General features: G+C 42.3%; 1 protein-coding gene across 5 annotated transcripts in view; it reads left to right on the forward strand.

The window, feature by feature from the left end:
• ADCYAP1R1 (ADCYAP receptor type I) overlaps nucleotides 1-21,674 on the forward strand; it is a 184,358-nt gene that overhangs the window by 117,386 nt on the left and 45,298 nt on the right. For 4 of the 5 annotated variants that reach the window (XM_084619285.1, XM_084619286.1, XM_084619288.1 and 1 more), the window contains exons 5-12: nucleotides 4,347-4,382; nucleotides 5,072-5,113; nucleotides 6,050-6,159; nucleotides 6,741-6,838; nucleotides 7,920-8,052; nucleotides 12,299-12,452; nucleotides 16,702-16,762; nucleotides 20,381-20,450. In XM_084619285.1, coding sequence (XP_084475411.1) covers nucleotides 4,347-4,382; nucleotides 5,072-5,113; nucleotides 6,050-6,159; nucleotides 6,741-6,838; nucleotides 7,920-8,052; nucleotides 12,299-12,452; nucleotides 16,702-16,762; nucleotides 20,381-20,450 — 704 coding nt within the window. The remainder of the gene's footprint in view (nucleotides 1-4,346; nucleotides 4,383-5,071; nucleotides 5,114-6,049; nucleotides 6,160-6,740; nucleotides 6,839-7,919; nucleotides 8,053-12,298; nucleotides 12,453-16,701; nucleotides 16,763-20,380; nucleotides 20,451-21,674) is intronic. The other variant, XM_084619287.1, reaches the window with a different exon arrangement.

The following is a 21,674-nucleotide window of genomic DNA, read 5'->3' on the forward strand; positions in this document are numbered from 1 at the left end:
ACCCTTTTAGATAGATCTAGTATTTGTGCTGTGAGAGCTGGTCATATACCATTTGACAAGTACAGCGTTCAGTGAATATTGATGACACAAAATGTTGGTCAACCAGTCCCACTATTTGCAGACCTAACCGGTGTTTCAAAATATGCAACAAATATGACCAGCAAAGAAGTGGCAGTTGATACATTTCTGCAAAGAACCCTGTCACCGTATTGGCATTCTGTTCACGAGGTTCAAGATTAGTCCTTGAAAATGACTAGTGAGTTGAGGACACACATTAGATGTTGAATACATGTATCCAAGCAACCTCAGCAGCCCAGTTTGCCTGCCAGGGATTTGAATAGAAGGATGATGATGATGACGATGCAAGAGGCTTGGATGTTTAGGCTTGCTGATTTGTTTTCCTGGCCCCCCCACTCGCCCTATAATCCCTGTAATCCTCCCACTGAAGTCTTTGATTTCCCATTTAGTTGCTCCAAAGTGCCATTTCAGTTTATTTTAAGAGCAAAAACATGTGAAATAAAAATTAAAAAACGTAAAACACAAGTTCCTCTTATGTGGTGCTGGCAAGGGTCCATTCATTATTTTTGTCCTGTACCGCTGTTCTGTTTTCAGCAGGAGCTAGACAGATCTCTCAGCATTTTACACCACCTATTTTTATAAAAGACCTCCATAAAAGGTAGATGTGTGGCTATTCCAGTCCCTAGTTAATAGCTGTGGGTCACGTTCGGAGTTAGTGTAGGACAATCTGAGGGTATTGGGACACTCCATGTTCTAAAGGACTTAAGGTCATCCAAACAGTCAGCCTGCAAAAGGCAGATAAAACATTGTCCACATCTTTTAACTGTGTATTTTTTTCAGTAGAGCATTGACAGAACTAGTCTGAAATCGTGAAGATCACAGTTAGTTTTCCACCATGACTCTTCTTCTCTGGTGCAACACTGCCACCTTGTGGCTATACATGGCTCATCTTTTATCTGACTGGTATGCTCAGTTCTCTGACACAGAGCCTCGTGCAAAACCCACTGAAGTCACTTGAGGGACTCTGACTTCAGTAGGCTTTGGGTCAGGCCCTTAGCTTCACTAAGGCAGCAAATAGGATTGATGGGAGGTAGGCAGAGGGCAATTCCAACTTGATGGCAGAAAATCAACGAGCTTTCAGATCTACCCAAGCACTCCTCAGATTTCCTCTGATCTATCTTGTCTGCATTGCATCATCATGCATTCCAGGCATCAAAATTGTTGCAGTATCTTGGATCTTTTTTTCAGGATCATGTCACGTCGTAAAGGAAGCTGTGCAGCTGGGAAACTTTTCTAACCAGGCATATACCCCCCCACACACACACACTCACACCACACCCAACACCTTGAATTCTATTAAGCAGTAGTTGAAATCCCAAGTCTTTGGCTCAGCAGGATAGCAGGTTGATCTGCCTGGCAGAATATGAACTAACCTCACAGGATTTTCAGGCTGCTGGAAAGTATGCCAGATCCGCTGGCATAATTCACTGTAGCTCTAGTGACTACAATGGAGTGACATTAATTTACATAAGCTGACTGTCTGGCCCAATGTGCACTCCAGAGCAGATGTGTCCAGTACTGTGCAAGGATTAATAATTCCAGCTTCCAAGGAGTGTGGGTTTGTTTTAGACCAGCCCCAATTGGCCTTACGGCCCCAATTGGCCATCCACGCTTCTCTGCTGGCTGCAGATGTCGAGACAAATTACAACTAAGGAGACTGAGTGGGGGAGTAAAAGTTAAATAAAGATCCTGCCCTTCCAGCCTTACTCCAAAGGCTGAAGGGTGTGAATAATGGTTTATTGTCTGGTATCTTGGAGTGGGGTTTGCCACCCTGCAAACAACAGCAGAACCCTTCTATGTATATATTAAATTAGAGAATTTTAGATCCAGAGATAGGCTCCCCTGCAGCTTACCCCAAATACCCACAACTACTTGTGCTTTACTGTACCCAATACCTTAAAAAAATCTGAGTCTCATTTCCCACTAAAGCATAAAGAGACATAGCTTAAAATGCTGTCTTTGCATCCCATGCAATCTTAATCCAGGTCCTCAGTGCTATATGAGGTGTACATGAAGGCAGAATTTGATCCTCAATTTATTTTTTAACATGGGAGGTAGCTTCATTTTAAATACAAGAAAAATGAGGCCCAGACTGGTTAAGTGACTTCCCCAAGGTTACATAGTATCTCAGTGGAGGAGACCTGAATAAAACTTAGACCTGCTCATCATGATATAGGGAATCACTGACCTTCTTAAACAAGACACTGCTTATTAAGAAAACCAACTGCAGATAAACAACCAACCAGGTTTCCACACAATTTGAGTACCTGCTTTGGGTCTCTAGTTTTCTAGGAGCTGCACCCTGCCTGGAACACTATACAGCACACAGAGATATCTAGAGATTGAATAATATACAGGAAGTAAACATATCAGGTACTGGGCACTGCAATTTAAGAAAGATATAGACAAATCAGAGGGTCCAGAGGAGCGCAACAAAACTGATGAAAGGTTTAGAAAATCTGACCTATGAGGAAAGGTTTAAAAGAAAGTGGCCATGTTTAATCTTGAGAAAAGACGAGTGGGTGGGGGGCTGATAACAGGCTTCAAATATGTTAAAGGTTCTTATGAAGAAATTGGTAAGGTTAATGTGACCAGATACTCAACACAATTAATTGTAACGACAAATGGGAAGGAACACAAGCCAAAACAGGGAAAGAACAGGTCAAAGAATATTTAGGTAAATTAGATGTATTCAAGTCAGCAGGACCTGATGAAATTCATCTTAGCAGATTCAAAGAACTAGCTGAAGCAATCTTGGGCTCATTAGCAATTATCTTTGAGAACTCATGAACAATGGATGAGGTCTCAGAGGACTGGCAAAGAGCAAACATAGTACCTACCTTTAAAAAGAGGAACAAAGAGGAGCCGGGGAATTATGGACCAGTTAGGCTAACACTGTTACCTAGAAAGATACTGAAATAAATTATTGAACAATCAGTTATAGGATAATAGAGTTATAAGGAATAGCCAACATAGGTTTGTCAAGAACAAATCATGCCAAACTAATCTAATTTTCTTCTTTGTCAGGGTTACTGGCCTAGTGGATGGGGGGAATTGATAGACATGGTATATCTTGATTTTTGTAAGGTTTTTGGAACAGTCCCCCAACACATTTGCATAAGCAAATTAGGAAAATGTGGTCTAGATGAAATTATTACAAGGTGCATGCACAACTGGTTGAAAGATTATTCAAAGAGTAGTTATCAATAGTTTGCAGTCAAACTGGGTAGGCGTATCTGGATCGGATCAGTCCTGGGATCAGTGCTAATCAATATTTTCACTAATGACTTGGATAACAGAATGTAGAGTATGCTTATAAATTTTACAGGTGACACCAATGTGGAAGGGATTGCAGGCACTTTGGAGGACAGGATTAGAATTCAAAACGACTTTGAATTGGTCTGAAACCAATAAGATGAAATTCAAAAAAGACAAGTGAAAAGTACTTCACGTAGGAAGGAAAAACCAAGTACACAAATACCGAATGGGGCATAACTGGATCACAAAGTGAATATGAGCCAACAATGCGCTGCTATTGTAAAATGGCTAATATTCTGGGGTGTACTAACAGGAATATCCTATGTAAGACATGGGAGATAATTGCTTTGATCTCCTCAATGCTGGTGAGGCCTCAGCTGAAGTACTGTGTCCAGTTCTGGGTGTCACACTTTAGGAAAGATGTGGCCAAATTGGCAAGAGGCCAGAGGACAGCAACAAAAATGATAAAAGGTTTAGAAAACCTGACCTATGAGGGAAGGTTAAAAAAATTGGATCTGTTTAGTCTTGAGAAAAGAAGACTGAGGGGGGACTTGATAACAGTCTTCAAATATATTAAGGGCTGTTACAAAAAGGACAGTGATCAATTGTTCTCCTGTTCACCGAGGACAAGAAGCAATGACCTTCATCTGCAGCAAGGGAGATTTAGATTAGTTATTAGGAAAAACTTGCTAACTATAGGGAGGTTGTGAATTCCCTGTCATTTGAGGCTTTTAAGAACAGGTTAGACCTGTCAGAGATAATGTGGGTATATGTGGTCCTCCCTCAGCGCAAGGTCCCTTCCAGCTCTACATTTCTATGATTCTGTATCCTTACATTCTTGTTTTCCTGTCAGACATACATTCATAGATTCCGAGGCCAGAAGGGACCGCTGTGATCACAGAACTTTCCCAGACATTGCAATCACATTTTGTTATTATGGAAAACAAACCAGTAAAAAAAAGAAAAAAAGAAAAAATCATCTGTGCTAACCAGATGTTATTTCTTTCCAGGTTGGGAAGTGGATAACATGGGGCAAACTCATCCAGGTAGGAGGCAGTTCTGTTGGCTTCCAAGCTTTTATACATCTTCTCCCAGAGCTCATCTCTCTAAATTGCTCTGGGTTATGATGTGCCTCAGACTAAAAATTTAGACAGACACCCGTTATTTTTGTACTTCGTAAATATTGGTAGTACAATAGCACTCATGAGGGGAAATAAAAATTTGATGTCTTTTAAAATTAGTTTAATCTAAATGCTAAAATGTCTTACTCAAAATCATATGGTTATTGCATAATACAGGGCAGAACTAAGGTTGTTTAGGTGCCTTAATTGTGCATTTCCATTCATTAACATGTTTGGATTTTCTTTATATTTTATCATAACTCTTATTGTCTTGGATTTATACCGCTTGATTTTGGGATACATTACAGGGATGTCGTGGGTATTTTATCCTAAATTACTGATCTGCACTCTCAACGTTAACTCCATCTTATTGTAGATTTTTAAATGTGTGTGTGTGTGTAAACTTTAGCATAAGTATGTTCGTCATTCAAACTAGAGGGTGAACCCATATTTGCAATTTCACCTTTCCCAAAGGCAAAACAAAACAGGCCACTTATTTAGGACCTGATCCAAATACCCTGGAAATCAGAAAGGAGACTTTCCTGGACATTGGATCAAACCCATATTGTAGAAGCTGTAAACAAAATGTCCTCACTATATTTCTGGTTTTGTAGGTGATTTTGACCTATTGGATAGCACAGGCCAAACTCCCTTAGGTAAGGAAAAGAAACAAGGATGTTTTATTTATTTTTACGCTGTTCTAAAGGAATAACCCAGCTTTCTCTCCTGCCAGCTGGAAGTTATTTTTCAGATGAATTCTAATTATAGTGCCATGCTTAGTTGTGTGTTACTTTTAGCAGCATTATGAAGATCCATCAATTGAATGTTACAGTCTAACAAGGATATAATTATAAATTATATTTACTACTGTAACAATAATTACTGAATGGTGTAGAAGAAACCCAACAGTGTGATTTAGTAGCTATTTCTGCAGAGACCTGGGAGCTGGTGTGCAACAATAACGTACTGAAATTCAGCAAATAATGGAATGCTCACAGAAGAATGCACTGGTTCAATAGGTGCGTTCTGTTCCATGTATGGATGAATGACATGACTACATGTCAGTGGCACTGACCTTATTTTTTCTGTGCTGCCTAACAAAATTGCTCTAAAAATGAAAAATACCGAGCGGCAGAAAATCCTCATGCAAAAGCTGAAATTGGAATCAATTCTGGTTAAGGTTCAATCCAAATAGAAGAAACTGGAATGGCTCAATAAATAGAAAGCATTCTACAGTTCTGGCTTGCAGGGCATTCAGAAAAGAAATCAGTGCACCCACGTGCACTGGTCTAATTTTTCAGTGTAGTCACAAGAGCTACTACTGTGAAACAGCCGTGTGCTGGTAGAGTGTTCTGGGTAATCGGAGATGTGAACAAGCATGTTAACCATCCTTCTTGGCTTCAGAATCCTCCTCTTAAACATTTCCATAACTGCAGTCTTTGGACTGAAGCTAAGGTTTAAGTTACGTTGTTGTCAGGCCAGGAAATGTGTGGTAATGCTCCAGTCAGTAAAGGAAGATGTGTCCTGCTGTTTGGTTTGGCAACGGCATTTCCCTTGTGACCTATTTTACATGATGCTTGTGTCCATTCCAGATGTAGGGGACATCAGCAGAAACTGCACAGAGGATGGCTGGTCTGAACCTTTCCCTCATTATTATGATGCCTGCGGGTTTGATGAAAATGAAACAGAGTCTGAAAATCAGGTAGGAACCCTTTAAAATGAGGAGCAAGTGAAGAACAGTGCACAGATGTTAATTGTTTGATTCAGGGCTGATCCATACAACATTCTCTGTTATTCATATCCATAAATATGAGTTCTAAAGCAGCAGGGCTTTGCTTGTAGTCTAGCATTACACTGCATATTTCCATAATATTAATACATACCGCTTATGCAGCATGTGGCTCTTATAAACATTAGTTAATTAATCCTTACAGTTGACTACAGCATATAGTCTGCCCTAAAGTAAGCTGCTATGCCTTTAAACAACGTAGGAAGTAGTGATTGCAATCATAAAAATCTAGTTTTTGCCCCACACATTATCAGTCACCTCAGTAAGGCATTAAGCCACAGACAGACCCAAACCTATGCTAACCGTGGTCATTATATATGGCACGGGAAAAGTATATGAAGACATCATGTATGAGCCCAGCTCTGTTCATGTTTCTCATCCAAGCAGTCCCATTAAGAGCTGAGGTGAGTGGAATTACTCCCCTGAGTGAGGTGAGCAAGATCTGGCCCTACATGACAGTACTGTTGGTGACCATGTCCTGTTTGTTTCTCAAGGATTACTACTACCTCTCTGTGAAGGCTCTGTACACAGTGGGATACAGCACTTCCCTTGTATCCCTCACCACAGCAATGGTTATCCTGTGTCGTTTCAGGTGAGTCACCAGGAATGAGTTGTCACTCATCTCTGTAGGGGGGACGAAAGATCAGGGTCCAGGGAACCAAAAAAAAAATCAAGTCCTTGACCTCAGGAGTTACAAAAATAAGATGCCAGCCGTCCCTTAAAAATCAGATCTTTCCAATGGGTGTTATCATTGATTCTTGGTTTTGTTCATTTTTCAGTGCACATGAGATTGGAATTTCCAAAGCACTCAGGATTGGCCTAACTCTGGTCTGTCTTAGGTACTTATCTGGCACCTGTTTCCATAGCATCTGAACACTTTGTGATCTTTTAACATATTTATCCTCTCAATATCCCTGGGAAATAGGACAGTGTTATCATACCCATTTTACAAATGGGAAAATGAGACACAGAGAAACTTAATGACTTACCTTAGGTCACCATCGTTCCTCTCTCAAATCACTGATTAATGAAATCTTGAAGTCAATGGTAAAATGGCCTACCATTGTTCCTAGGTAAATGGGTAAATGGGACTATTACCATCAACTTCAATGAGAACAGTTAGGTTGAGCACTTTTGAAGGTGCTGCCCATGAAGTCTTCATGGAAAGTTCTGTAAGAACCAACTCTCACACCTGTGTACACACTGTCCAGGAAAATTAGGCACAGACATTATCAAGGTTCTCATGAGTATCATCTCTTAAACCAGGAAAGCAAAATTCCCCACTGTCTAAACACCTAAACCTACAATGCAAAGATTAAAAACTGAATCCAAAATTTTGACTAAAATTCAATAAGAGATGCCAGCATTAGAGCAAATGCATTTAAAAATCTTCCATAGACCTAATATATTTTTTGTCACACAATGCACAGTTAGCCAGTAGAATTCATTGTCACATGATATCATCAAGGCCACGAGGTCAGTAAGATATAAAAAAATGCTGAGGTCTCCCAGCCCCATGGAAAGCACAGAATACTGTTTCCTGAGTTGCTGGATTGGCTGGGATCACATGTGCTCAAACTCCAGGTGTTCAGACATGAAACAACCAGTCTGGATGTTGTATTCTTAAGAGAGAAATCAATCATCCACCCTCATTTCCTCTCTCCTTTTTCTAGGAAGCTTCACTGCACTCGGAACTTTATTCACATGAACCTCTTTGTTTCATTTATTCTACGAGCAATATCAGTCTTCATCAAAGACGGGATTTTGTATGCAGAACAGGACAGCAACCATTGTTTTATATCTACTGTAAGTAGAACCAAGGCCGAAGTCCGTTGTTTTTCTCTAAGGAGATAATGATTGTTAACTATCTGTATTAATAGTTGGGGATTGGTCCTGCTCTGAGCAGGGGGTTGGACTAGGTGACCTCCTCAGGTCTTTTCCAACCCTGATCTTCTGTGATTCTATTGCAGTTGGTCCTGGATGTGCCACCTGAGGTCTGTCCTTCATTGCCCTTGACTCATACAAATGCATAGTAACAGAGAATCCAAACCTGGATCACGATCAGCTTCCAGTGTAAACAGATGAGACTTATACAGCACCTAGGACAATAATGTCTTGGTCTATGACTGGGGCTCCTAGGCGCTACAAATAGTAGTACAAGTAATTTTAATAACAGTAAACAGTGAGCGAAAGAGATGTCCTATGAAAACAGAGTGATGACGGTTTGCAAACATCCTGTTACTTCCATGATGTGAGACCTTTTTGGTTGCTTTTGCTTATTAACGTTATTGTTATTCACACACCCATATTGTGAGTTTGGGTCCTGGGATAGGAGTGTGGTAAGGAGGGAAGGCAGAAAGTGAACAGCTGAAAGGAAAGACAAAGGGAAGAGAATGAGTTCAAGGCAGTCTGAGGGGAGGCAGGAATAAAAGAGAGAGGGAAGCCTGGATTAAGGCTGAAGTGAACTATGAGGGAGGGAGTTGGCGCAAACAGCCAATCATCACAAGGGAGATGGCTATTAGCCAGGATGGGCAGGGACTGTGTCCCGAGCCTCTGTTTGCCAGAAGCTGGGAATGAGTGACAGGGGATGGATCACTTGATGATTACCTGTTCTGTTCATTCCTTCCAGGGCACCTGGCACTGGCCACTGTCAGAAGACAGGATACTGGGCTGGATGGACCCTTGGTCTGACCCAGTAGGGCCATTCTTATGTCCAGAAAGCATAGTCTGATGCCACCAGTAGAGTCGAGAATTCACTGCTGTAGCTCAAGCCTGGCTCCATCCAGGCAGTTTCTCCATTTCCCAAGCCTGCATGGCTAGAAGAGGATGGGGCGGAGGGGAACAAGAGACCAAGTGCCCCCAGATGAGGGATGGGGGTCTTTTTTGAACACATCTGGGTTTGGGGAAGAAAGAAGATTGTTCTAACAGAGATTTAAAAATATCCTAGATCTTCAAACCAGGGCCATAATCAGGACACGGCGAGCGGGGCAGCAGCCCAGGGCGCAAAGCCACAGGGGTGGAAACAGATTGGGATGGGGGAACGGTAGGGGATGCAAATATGCTTGCTTGCCCTGGGTGCTAAAATGCCTAGTTACAGCTCTGCTTCACACCTCGTGGTCTCTAGAATACCCCAGTAAAGTTCAATTAGTGACGGTAGCTTGTTTACCTCAGTGCAGCAACATAGGGTAATGCCTGCAGGGCCCTGCTGTAGGGGTCACTGAATGGTAGCAGGTGAACAACTTTGTCAGTACCTTGACATTTGGATACTTGGCTAAACTTCCGGGCTCTACTGACAGTGCTGGGGGCTTTCTTGTGAGATTTCAAGTACTTCTGGCTTCCAGCTGGGCAAATGGTCCTTGGCGAGCAGCCTCTTTTGTTGCACTCTAAGACTAAAAAGAGCATAGGTGTGTAACAATAACATACATATATATTTTAAAAAATATATCTCAACTTTTTTGACCCTCAGGAAAAGTTCAGTTTGTTTGGCTCAATTTTATGGGTAATTTTTGATCTGGTTCTTACTTTATCCAAACCCACCATCATTCTGATGAACATCTAGAGGAGCTGCTAAACTGAGGTCTCTCTTGCCCATCCAGTTGTGATGTAAAGTCCCAGGATTCTTTTCCAAAGGAAAACACTGATACTCTACTTTCTTCGTCAGCCTTTTCTTTCTCACTTAAATAGACTCCAGTATGGCTATACTTTGAGCTGGCGGTGTAATTTCCAGCTCAGAGACATTAGATCAGATTGAATTTGACAAATGGTTTTGGTTGACATTTTTTTTTTAGAGCGATTAAACATTTTGTTTTGACCATTTCATTTTGAAACGTTTTGTTTTGACTTGTTGACTCAAAGTGGCATTTCAAATTAATTTTGGGCAATTAAAAAAAAAAGGCAAAAAAAATGAGGGGAAACCACCATAGATGTCCAATTAAAAATGAAATACTCGACCAAAAAATTAACAACATAGTTTTGAGGCCACCGAAAACATTTTGAGTTGACTGAAATTTTTGGGGGGCATTTTCGATTTGGTGAAAACTTTGTGAAAAACCAATTTGGGTTCTGATCAAACCAGAATTTTTTTAAAAAAATTTGGTTCAGCCTTCCCAGACTGAAAATCCATTAACTCAGCCCTACCTGAGTAGTTTCAAAGTTTCCATGAACCTCAAATCACAAGTGATGAGTCCCACAGATCCTACAGTCTGGTGGCCGGATCTTTGGCTGACATAAAAGGGTGTAGCTCCATTGAAGTGAATGGCGCTATGCCAATTTACACTAGCTAAGGATGTGTCCAGGGGATGGAATGTAAATGGGAGGGAACCAGGTGTCTCCTCCTCCCCAAGCTCCAGGGATGAGCTTCCAGTGTTCAGGGCTATTCTGTGATGCCATTTTGTGAGTGGGTGATGTTGCAGATTCAATATCATCCTGTTGACATGCAACATTGCAAAGACAAGTCTGCCAAACGCAATGTCTGTGTAGGGTTCAGCAGACTCCACCAGAGCTTGATAGAGTGGATTTGTAGTTTTGTCTAAAACTTTTCCCCATTTGCTTCGTATGGTAAATCACTCAGCTTTCTTCAAACTTATCCTCAATTTTCATTTCCTGACACGGAGTGACAGCTTCCACCAAATTGCAGTGAAGTAAAATTCTGAAGTTTGCACAGTAGGGTGCATCCTTTATGAGCCTCTTAGCAATCTCAGGCCTTTCCACACTTTTACTTCTATTTAAAACCCTTCCTTAGATTTCTCTATACAAAACCAGATTCTTTTTCTTACCTGCACTTAAGGCAGGGAGAACTATAATCTAGCAATTAGCTGCCATTGTTGGCATACACCTTACTACTAGGAGAAGTTCTTAAGCTGCCTGAAAGCACTTATAAAATACCACCTAACTGCTAAAATTGGTTTTCTACCCTTTAGAGCTGCACTCTTAAAGTGAAAAGAAAAGGAGGACTTGTGGCACTTTAGAGACTAACCAATTTATTTGAGCATAAGCTTTTGTGAGCTACAGCTCACTTCATCGGATGCATACTGTGGGAAATACAGAAGATGTTTTGATACACACAAACCATGAAAAAATGGGTGTTTATCACTACAAAAGGTTTTCTCTCCCCCCACCCCACTCTCCTGCTGGTAATAGCTTATCTAAAGTGATCACTCTCCTTACAATGTGTATGATAATCGACGTGGGCCATTTCCAGCACAAATCCAGGTTTTCTCCCCCCCACACACACACAAACCCACTCTCCTGCTGGTAATAGCTTATCCAAAGCGATCACTCTCCTTACAATGTGCACGATAACCAAGGTGGGCCACTTCCAGCACAAATCCAGGGTTTAACAAGAACATCTGAGGAACGGGGGGGGGGGTACCTTGCACCTATTTCCCCTTATTTTTTCCTAACACAAACACACACACCGTTCCTCAGACGTTCTTGTTAAACCCTGGATTTGTGCTGAAAGTGGCCCACCTTGGTTATCGTGCACATTGTAAGGAGAGTGATCGCTTTGGATAAGCTATTACCAGCAGGAGAGTGGGTTTGTGTGTGGGGGGGGGGGAGAAAACCTGGATTTGTGCTGGAAATGGCCCACGTCGATTATCATACACATTGTAAGGAGAGTGATCACTTTAGATAAGCTATTACAAGCAGGAGAGTGGGGTGGGGGGAGAGAAAACCTTTTGTAGTGATAAACACCCATATTTTCATGGTTTGTGTGTATAAAAACATCTTCTGTATTTTCCACAGTATGCATCCGATGAAGTGAGCTGTAGCTCACGAAAGCTTATGCTCAAATAAATTGGTTAGTCTCTAAGGTGCCACAAGTACTCCTTTTCTTTTTGCGAATACAGACTAACACGGCTGTTACTCTGAACTCTTAAAGTGGCTTGTAACAGTTTTCATAAACTCTTTAGATGTACATATTATAAAATAAAAGGCCAGATTGTTTTTACTTGTTGTTTAGAGGATTTCGGGATCTGTGTCTAGTTTTCATATCCCCATCAAACATGGGTGAAACAGCAAAATAACTTTATTTGTGCTTGCTTTTTTGTAGGTGGAATGCAAAGCAGTGATGGTCTTTTTCCACTATTGTGTCATGTCCAACTATTTCTGGCTGTTCATTGAGGGATTGTACCTTTTCACCTTACTCGTGGAGACCTTTTTCCCAGAGAGGAGATATTTTTATTGGTACACCATCATCGGTTGGGGTAGGTGGCATTTCTTACATGGGCTTTGTTTATTTTTAACCCTGCTGCATGCAAAAGACTTCACTCCCCCTAATTTTATCTTGAAATGAGGAGTTGAATGAGAACAAGTGAATGAGTGTAATCAAAGCAGAAGCCACCTGGTATTTTCAGTCACCAGCTCCAGGCACTTGCATTTCTATGCTCTCCATGTGTTTGCGTGTACAAGTGTGTGTGGCATGTAATCTAAAAGGAGGACTTCCTTACCTCCCACCCCAAAGCCCCGGCATCACAACCATCTTCCTTGCCCAATTTGAGATGAATGAGACCTCCTTTTGGGGCTCCTCAGCAGTGCTCATAAGCCAGTCATATGGTTGGCTGTAGAACCGTGGAGATCCAAACGTCTTTCTTTCTGAAGAAAATCAACATGCCTCTTGTAGCACTCCAAGAAGTGTTTTAATAGTCAAAAAAGAAGCAAACCAGACAACCCGCACTTCTCCATTATATGTGGATTAAGTGATGTAAGTTTTTTTTTCTCCTCCCACTGGTATTACAGATATCAGTATTGCCATTATAAACCAAACTGCTTCTATTACCAGCAGGAGAGTGAGTTTGTGTGTGGTGGGGGGGGCGGTGCGGAGGGTGAGAAAACCTGGATTTGTGCTGGAAATGGCCCAACTTGATGATCACTTTAGATAAGCTATTACCAGCAGGAGAGTGAGTTTGTGTGTGTGGTTTTTGGAGGGGGGTGAGGGAGTGAGAGAACCTGGATTTGTGCAGGAAATGGCCCACCTTGATTATCATACACATTGTGAAGAGAGTGGTCACTTTGGATGGGCTATTGCCAGCAGGAGAGTGAGTTTGTGTGTGGGGGGCGGGGGGGGGCAGAGGGTGAGAAAACCTGGATTTGTGCTGGAAATGGCCCAACTTGATGATCACTTTAGATAAGCTATTACCAGCAGGACAGTGGGGTGGGAGGAGGTATTGTTTCATGGTCTCTGTGTGTGTATAATGTCTTCTGCAGTTTCCACGGTATGCATCCGATGAAGTGAGCTGTAGCTCACGAAAGCTCATGCTCAAATAAATTGGTTAGTCTCTAAAGTGCCACAAGTACTCCTTTTCTTTTTGCGAATACAGACTAACACGGCTGTTACTCTGAAACCTTCTTCTTGTCTCCCAGTCTAGCCATACCTGCATTAAAATAAGGACGATATTGCATCACTTGCGAGCATATGGTTTCCTTTAGAGGATTTCTCTTTGCAAGAAGAGTTCTTAATGTTCTTAACAGGAACTTTTCTGCTTATACAAATCAGAAAAATAGCCGCTCTGGTTCATTCCTTGAGGCTACAGTCATGTCTGAAAGCTGATGACTGAGTGGAAAGCATCTCTAAGTAAGACTCGCTTCACAATCCAGAAGTGGATAGGTAAATAAGAGCTGGTTATCTTGGAAAGAAACAAACCGTGCTTTAGAGAATCCTGTGATGATATGTAATGTGCTTATTTTGGATGTGAAACTTCTGGGGCCAAATTCATGTTAATCAGACAGTATGTAATTGAAATTTTGGCTATGAATCCAAGATGTCAGACACAGGAGAAACCATTGATTGCAGCTGCTTGTCTCAGGTTTAATCACATGGTCTCAAGGTTAGGCCCAATGTTTTATGTTTTGTAAAACAAGTTCCCTTCAAAACTGATCATGGATAGAAATAACTTCTTGGAGTAATTTAAAAAAAACAGCAAAAGAAATCTGAAAACATTTACAGCTCTGGTTCTTCTGATTTGTATTATTTTAGCACTTACGAGCCCCAATAGGATTCAGGGCTCCATTGTGCTAGGCCCCGTATATACGCATAGGAGACAGCTCCTGCTATGAAGATCATGCACTCTAAACAGATAAAGAGTGGGAGGGGAAACAGAGTCACAGAAAGATGAAGTGAGAAAGCCAGGTATAGAACTCTTGTCTTTGCAGGCCTAAACCAACACCCTAGCCACTCAACCACGCTGCTTCTCAGCTAAGCTGTTATCTAATCTAAAAGAGCAGGGCTCTGTGCCTAGGCAGAGCCCACTGAGTTTAATGACACTCCATGCAGGCGTAAAGCTCTATCCCCATAGATCTGCTTGCAGGATCTTCTAGGCCTATGTCTGTTAGCGCATCTGAATATAGTGTTCAATATGAGAACAATATAAGACAGCATACAGACACACTGACAAAGGGATTGTTCATCTATATAATTAAAGAACTACCTAGATGTGTAACCAGACCATAGTGCAACCCTGTCTCAGGTGAATATTTGATTTCAGGATCATAAGTTCCCCAGAGCAAAAGATGTCCAACGCTTCAAGGTGCATGAAGCTGCATGCATAGGAGCTGAAGGGGGGTCAGCACTCTGCAGGGCTGAGGTCTTCACCAGTGTTTTGGAGGGCCCCAAGTGCATTGTCAGCACTTAGCATAAAATTAATGCAGTTACAAACGTGGATACTTTTCTGAACTATTCAGTCCTCTTAGCCCTGCAAAATAGGACTGATAATTTCAGGAAAGATCCTATCTTCTCATAAGATTTCTTGTAATTTCTGCTCCTGGTAAGGGAAGAAATTCTCTCTGCAAGAATGGGCCTTTCAGCAGCATTTTGATGCTGCTTTTATTCTGACCTTGCCATATCAACCATATCAACACACGCACAAACACCATATGCATAGAAATAAACAGCAGTGAAATGAAACGATTTCATTTCGTTTCAATGAAAATCCATGTGTCATGGAGCTGGCTCAAGAGATGTAGGTCAGGCTTGACAAAGCCCTGGCTGGGATGATTTAGTTGGGGATTAGGTCCTGCTTTGAGCAGGGGGTTTGGACTAGACGACCTCCTGAGGTCCTTTCCAACCCTGATATTCAATGATTCTATGACTCTGTGTATCCACAAGTACTTGGCTCCGGCGGAATCACAGAGCTCCTCTGGCCAGAGCAGGGGCAGGGAGCAAGCTCCTCCGGTCCTGACGCTTGAAGAGGTTGCGCGCTCTCTCACCTCTGAGGTCCCGTGGCTGGAAGAGCTGTTAGCTCCCACTGCGGCCCCGGGACCTGCACCCCTGCTTGCCCCCCATCTCCTCCCCAGGCATATCCCTATATGGAAGCGTTGTTTGGATTACATTTGCAATAGATACATTGGGCCCAATTCTGATCTCACACCCACTTTTCATTGTTGTAGCTCCACTGACTTTTTTGCAGTAACTTCTGATTTACACCATTGTAAGCAAGAGACGCAGCAGACCCGTTTGATCTGATCATACTTACAGTTTCATCAGATCTTCATTTCTAATGTAATGTTTTGGTTTGAAATTTTATAAACATCCATTATACACCCAAAGATCCTTGGTCTTTCATAAGCATGAGAATATTAAAATTGGATTCAACTTAACATGCTTTATTTCCTCTCCCCAGAATGTTTATTTTTGTTGCTGTTCAATCTCTCTCTATTTTAACTTTTTAGAATATCCGGGTATGTTCTTCTTTGACAGAGCTCTGCTTTGCTCAACGAAATAGGTTTAGAAAGTGGTATTCTCAATTTTAGTAGCTTCAGGACAGGCCCTGAGAAGATTAATTCTACTTATTAACCAATGTGACACCAACTCAGCTTTGCAAAATATATGAAGCTTACTTGCGGCTGCCAGTCTCACCTCCTGCTACACCCTAGGGTTATCTACTTCCTTGTGGTTTCTGTCAGTCCCTCTCCTTAATCTTCCCACCAGAGGTTGAATCTTTCATTTGCCCCATTTCAAAAATACAATGCATGCCATTAAAACTCCACATTTGCCTCTGTGCAGCGGTTGCATCCCTCAGCATCTCTAAGTAGAGGAAGATGCCGGGCTTATTTCCAGTGTTTTGTGTGGTGATTGAACAATATCAACAGCACAACAATCTAATCCTGCACCATTCTACGACATTGGCCTGAAACACTATAGACCCCTCCCTGTCGTCATTTATACTCATGAAACCTCACTGAAGTCAACTCACCCTTTTTGGATTCTGACTTGAAGTCCTTACTCGAATGCCAAATCCTTAGAGAGTAAGGGCTGCTAGATTCATTTCAAGAACAATCCTGTTGTAAGCTGTAGGGCTTGGGGTCATTCCTAGCAGCTTTTTTTCCCCTATAAGCCATTGAAATATAAAACCTCCGTGGAGAAAGATTGTGCATCAGATGGAAGTGATGTGCACTGTGCAAATAAGGATAATAAATAACAATAAACAAATAATGATTTCTCTCTCTTGTCTTTTGTAGGCACCCCGACAATTTGTGTCACTGTCTGGGCTGTACTGAGACTTCACTTTGATGATACCGGGTAGGTACCATTGGGTGAGAAACTCTCCAGTCACCTCATTTTCAAGTGAAGTACAGAAGGGAAGAGGTCTGGTGGTTAGAGTAGGGGAATGTGGGCCAGGAGACCTGGCTTCCGTTCCCAACTCTGCCACTAACTCATTGTATAACTTTGGGCAATTTGCTTAGGCTAAACCAGTGGTTCTCAACTTGCGACCCAATCAGCACAGAGCTGTGGCCCATGTGACATTCTCAGGGCCATACTGGTCGTATTGGATGTGGCCCACATAACACATTGTGGGCTACATATGCGGCCCACAGTGGTAAACAGGTTGAGAACCATTGGGCTAAACCACTGAGTACCTAAGGTTGGACTCCTAAATACCTATTTAAGCACAGAAGTAGACGTGATACAGTATTCTGAGTTGATGCCCTTTGAAGCCAGTGGGGATTTCAGGTACTCAGCATCTCTGAATATTAGATCCCAACTTCACCAAAGATTAGAGATGTTTGTATCTGAGGTTCTAGCTCAGGTCCGTCTCTCTCAAATTCCCTTCCTAGTGATTCAGTGACTGACTACACGTAAAAACCTCTCTCCATGGAGGATTTGAGTTTTTTTTTTATCCAATGTTCTATTTTGATGATAAAACAAATTAAATCACCTATTTCCATGCAAAACAAGCCAGAAATCCCTGTTGTGTCATTATGATGATTATAGCACTGGTCCTAAAAGCATTAATTGCTTTTAGAAATCCAGATGGCCCCTGTTTTGGGGGAGTAAATATCTCATGGGAGGAAAAACCTTTGCTGCTTTATTTCTGAGAAGTTTATTAACATGCAGCACATGTAGATGGAGTCGAGCTGAGTCTCTCAGTGGCTATTTTATTTTATTTTTTTGAAAGATCAGCTAGGTTTGTTCAAGGGTGGGGAGGAAAAGCCAGCGTGAGTCTGAAAACATTTCAGAAATCATGGGGCGGGGAATCCACCAAGAGAAAGGGTAAGGGCTGAAATTTAAAGACACTGACTTCAACTCCTGATGCAGCCCAGTGTAAGTGAGAAGGGAACTGGGTCTCTAGATGGTGCTGTCTGTCAATCCAGAGTAATACCACTGAAGGGAATGGAGTTATACCAGAGCTCAGAATTTGGCATCTTAAAATGGAAAAGGGCCTTCCCCCGCAACAGAAGAAGTCGTGGTTCTGTTCTCCACAGCAGCAAGCCACTCTTACCTGTAACAGAGTCTGCCTGGGGAGTGCAGTCTTTAAGTCGATACTTACATGCCCAGCTCTTTTCTCATTGTTTTTCATATTCTAATGTACTCTTACGTCTCTGACTCATAAGAAAGGGAAAAGTGGCTGTTGCTTCCACCCCTTTCATTCTGTGGGAGGCGCACAGGTTGGGCTAAAGTGGTCTTGGGAAATGCACATTTTGCCCTTGAAACTGCTTATGTTAGAAACCAGCCCATGGGCAGTCAGGTTCAGTGGAAGGTGCAAGAGTCATGGCTAGTGGTCGAAGCAGGAACTGGGAAGCAAATCCAGCCCCAGGGCCAAGGCTGGAGTCAGGAACCAGTAGCCATTCCAGGAGTCAGTGCCGGAGCTAAGAGCCAGGCCAAGGGTCAGAGCCAGGATTGGAAGCCAGTAGCCACGCCAAGGGTCAGAACTGGAGTCAAGAACCAGAGTCAGGGTGAGGAAGCCGTAGCCAGGAGCAATCAGAGGTAGTTAGGACTGAGCAGGAACAAGGCTGGGGAACAAGGCAGTAACAGGAGCAATGCTGGAATATGGCCAGGAGCAGCAGGCACAGGGAGGGTCGCAGCTGTGGACATGAATGCACTGAGCCACTAGAGAGCTGATGCTGGGCTAACAGCCAGCCAGTTGCTCTTCCTGACCAGTTAGGTGGGGCAGTTAGTCAGGTAGCCTGCTGCAAGCCAGCTGCACTTGTTGGGGTGCTGGGAAACAGACTGTTCCAGGCCCTGATCCCTGACAGCTTATTCCTTTATGGACAAATTCTTAGCCACAAAATGATGCATATTAACACTGCAAAACTACTGTTAATGATGGCCATATGCTAACCAGACATGGTCCCCCGCACAAACCCTCCAGAGCAGGGCTAATCTATGCAGGGTCCTGACAAATTCAGTTTTACAGATCCTGGCTGAAATTTTCACAAGTGCCTGCGTAGCTTAAGAGCACAAGAATCATTGACTTTCCGTGGGACTCTTGCTCTGAAGTCACTTTGGCTCTTTTGAAAATTCCATTCACTGAGTGTGTCAGGGATAAAAATACAGGCCATTTTCTGTGCCTGACCCATTAGACCCTGCCCTAGAATTTCACCCCACATATATATAGTTTTCCTGTCTTAGACAACCTATGGAGTGGTTCATTTGTGGGTATGTCTGGACTGATGGGGAAATTTCAGATCTGTGCACCACATACATATGGAAGATGGAATCTGGCTCACAAACATTTCCTCTACTCCCACACATGTACACACAACAAAGGGACCATAGTTTTTAATGTACGGGTTTCTACTCCACCCACCCCCACCGCCACCCCCACCCCCAGTGTTTTGCAGGCAGGCATTTGACGTATGTAAAAGGTAAAGATAAACTTTCACAATATTAACATTTTGTTCTTCTGAGTTCTTTTCACTGTGCGTTAGAATCCGACAATACATCACTAGAACCAGGATTTACAGTTGTTATTCCCATGGGGAGGAAAGCTCACAACTTCAAGTGCAAAGCATTTTAGGATGCCTGATGGTGCTAGAAAAAATAATCCCAATCAGTAACCATGCTTGATTTGTTTTAAAATTGGGAACACTAATCAAAAGCTGTGCAGGGGGGAAAAGGTCAGATGCATGTACAAGAAAAAAAAGTTTGCACTATTTTCCCAATTCTAGAAACACATCCAAGGCCTGAAAACCCAGACATTCTGTTGACCAATTTAGCCCTCAAATGAGTGTTTGTATGTAGTGCTCATGCAGTTCCATAGGTGTCAATTGTGCATATAAAGGCAGAATGCGGATCCAATGGGCAGAAATGCCATTTGCTTTAATGATAGATTGCTGCAGAGGACATTACAACAGTTAAAATAAGAACTGACCTAAACCTTTGCCCAAAACTCAATCTGAACCTTCTAAAATATCACTTTGCTCTTCTGCACAGTAAACCTCAAAACACCCCCTTGAGCTAGTTAAGTGCTCGAATACCCATTTTGCAAACGTGGACTGATGCATACAGACACTTGGGGCCAGATTTTCAAAGGTGCCTAAGGACGCATATCAGTGGCTAGCAGGATTTTTGGCAGTGCCTAAACAGGTGAGGCACCTAACTGTGATTGATTTAAATGGAAGTTAAGTTAAATCTCTAGAGACACCTCTTTGCATATTAAGGTGTCTAAATACCTTTGAACATCTGGCTCAGGTGATGTGGCTAAGGCTGCATAGGGAAGTCAGTGTCAGAGACAGGACTGGGAACTCTTATTTCTTGAGTCAAAGCCTTGTGCTTTAGTTGCAAGACCTTCCTTTCCCTCTTGTGACAAAGTTCCAGTAGAAGAAAATATCAATGTACTGGCGTGCCCTGTGGTCTCTTTATCTCTCTCTCTCTCTTTCTTCCCCTGAATCCCCCTTTATTTTTTAATTATTTTAGCTGCTGGGACATGAATGATAACACTGCCCTGTGGTGGGTGATCAAGGGTCCCGTGGTTGGATCAATAATGGTAAGTAACATACGTACAAGATATCTCTTCATGGCTATCAATATGAGCTAAAACTGAATTAAAGCCAATGACTCTACAGGTTGTCACATAGCAGAGAGTAAGGCTGGCTAGAAGTTGCTCTGCCCTAAGCAAATTGGAAAATACCTACTATTATGTAACATGCATGTACCCAAGTATTACTGCTCCCAGGGTTCATAGATACCTTTAGCATGCAGGACCTCTTTCTAGCTCTGGATAGTAAATCATGCACATCTCTTATTGAAGTGATTAATCACTGAAATAAACTACCGAGGGAAGTGGTGGATTCTCTGTCTTCTGGATGCCTTTCTGGAAGATGTGCTTTAGTCAAACACAAGTTATTGGGCTCAATACAGGAATAACGGGAGGAAATTATCTGGCCTGTGTAACACAGGAGGTCAGACCAGATGATCGTCGTTCTCCCTTCTGTCACTAAGCTCTATAAAGCCAATGCAAGTCATATCTGGAGCATCAGGATGGCCCTGTCCTAGGCAGTGTATACTTGCTGTCATAGGCCCACCAGGCTTGCTTTGCCCCTATCAGTTGTACAATCAGTTGCCCACATGCAAAATGGGAAATGACTGCCTAGGAAGGTGCACTGCAGAAAGGGATCTGGGGATCATAGAGGACCACAAGCTAAATATGAGTCAACAGTGTAACACTGTTGCAAAAAAAACCGAACATCATTCTGGGATGTATTAGCAGGAGTGTTGTAAGCAAGATACGAGAATTAATGCTTCCGCTCTACTCCGCACTGATTAGGCCTCATCTGGAGTATTGCGTCTAGTTCTGGGCACCACATTTCAGGAAAGATGTGGACAAATTGAAGAAAGTCCAGAGAAGAGCAACAAAAATGATTAAAGGTCTAGAAAACATGATCTGTGAGGGACGATTGAAAAAATTGGGTTAGTTTAGTCTGGAAAAGAGAAGACTGAGAAGGGACATGATGACAGTTTTCAAGTACATAATAGGTTGTTACAAGGAGGAGGGAGAAGAATTGTTTTTTTTAACCTCTGAGAAGAGGACAAGAAGCAGTGGGCTTAAATTGCAGCAAGGAAGGTTTAGGTTGGACATTAGGAAAAAATTCCTAAGTGTCAGGGTGGTTAAGCACTGGAATAAATTGCCTAGGGAAGTTGTGGAATCTTCATCACTGGGGATTTTTAAGAGCAGGTTAGACAAACACCTGTCAGGGATGGTTTAGATAAT

This window comes from Lepidochelys olivacea, assembly GCF_965140295.1.
Source record: "Lepidochelys olivacea isolate rLepOli2 genome assembly, chromosome: 2".
Classification (NCBI taxonomy): domain Eukaryota; kingdom Metazoa; phylum Chordata; order Testudines; family Cheloniidae; genus Lepidochelys; species Lepidochelys olivacea.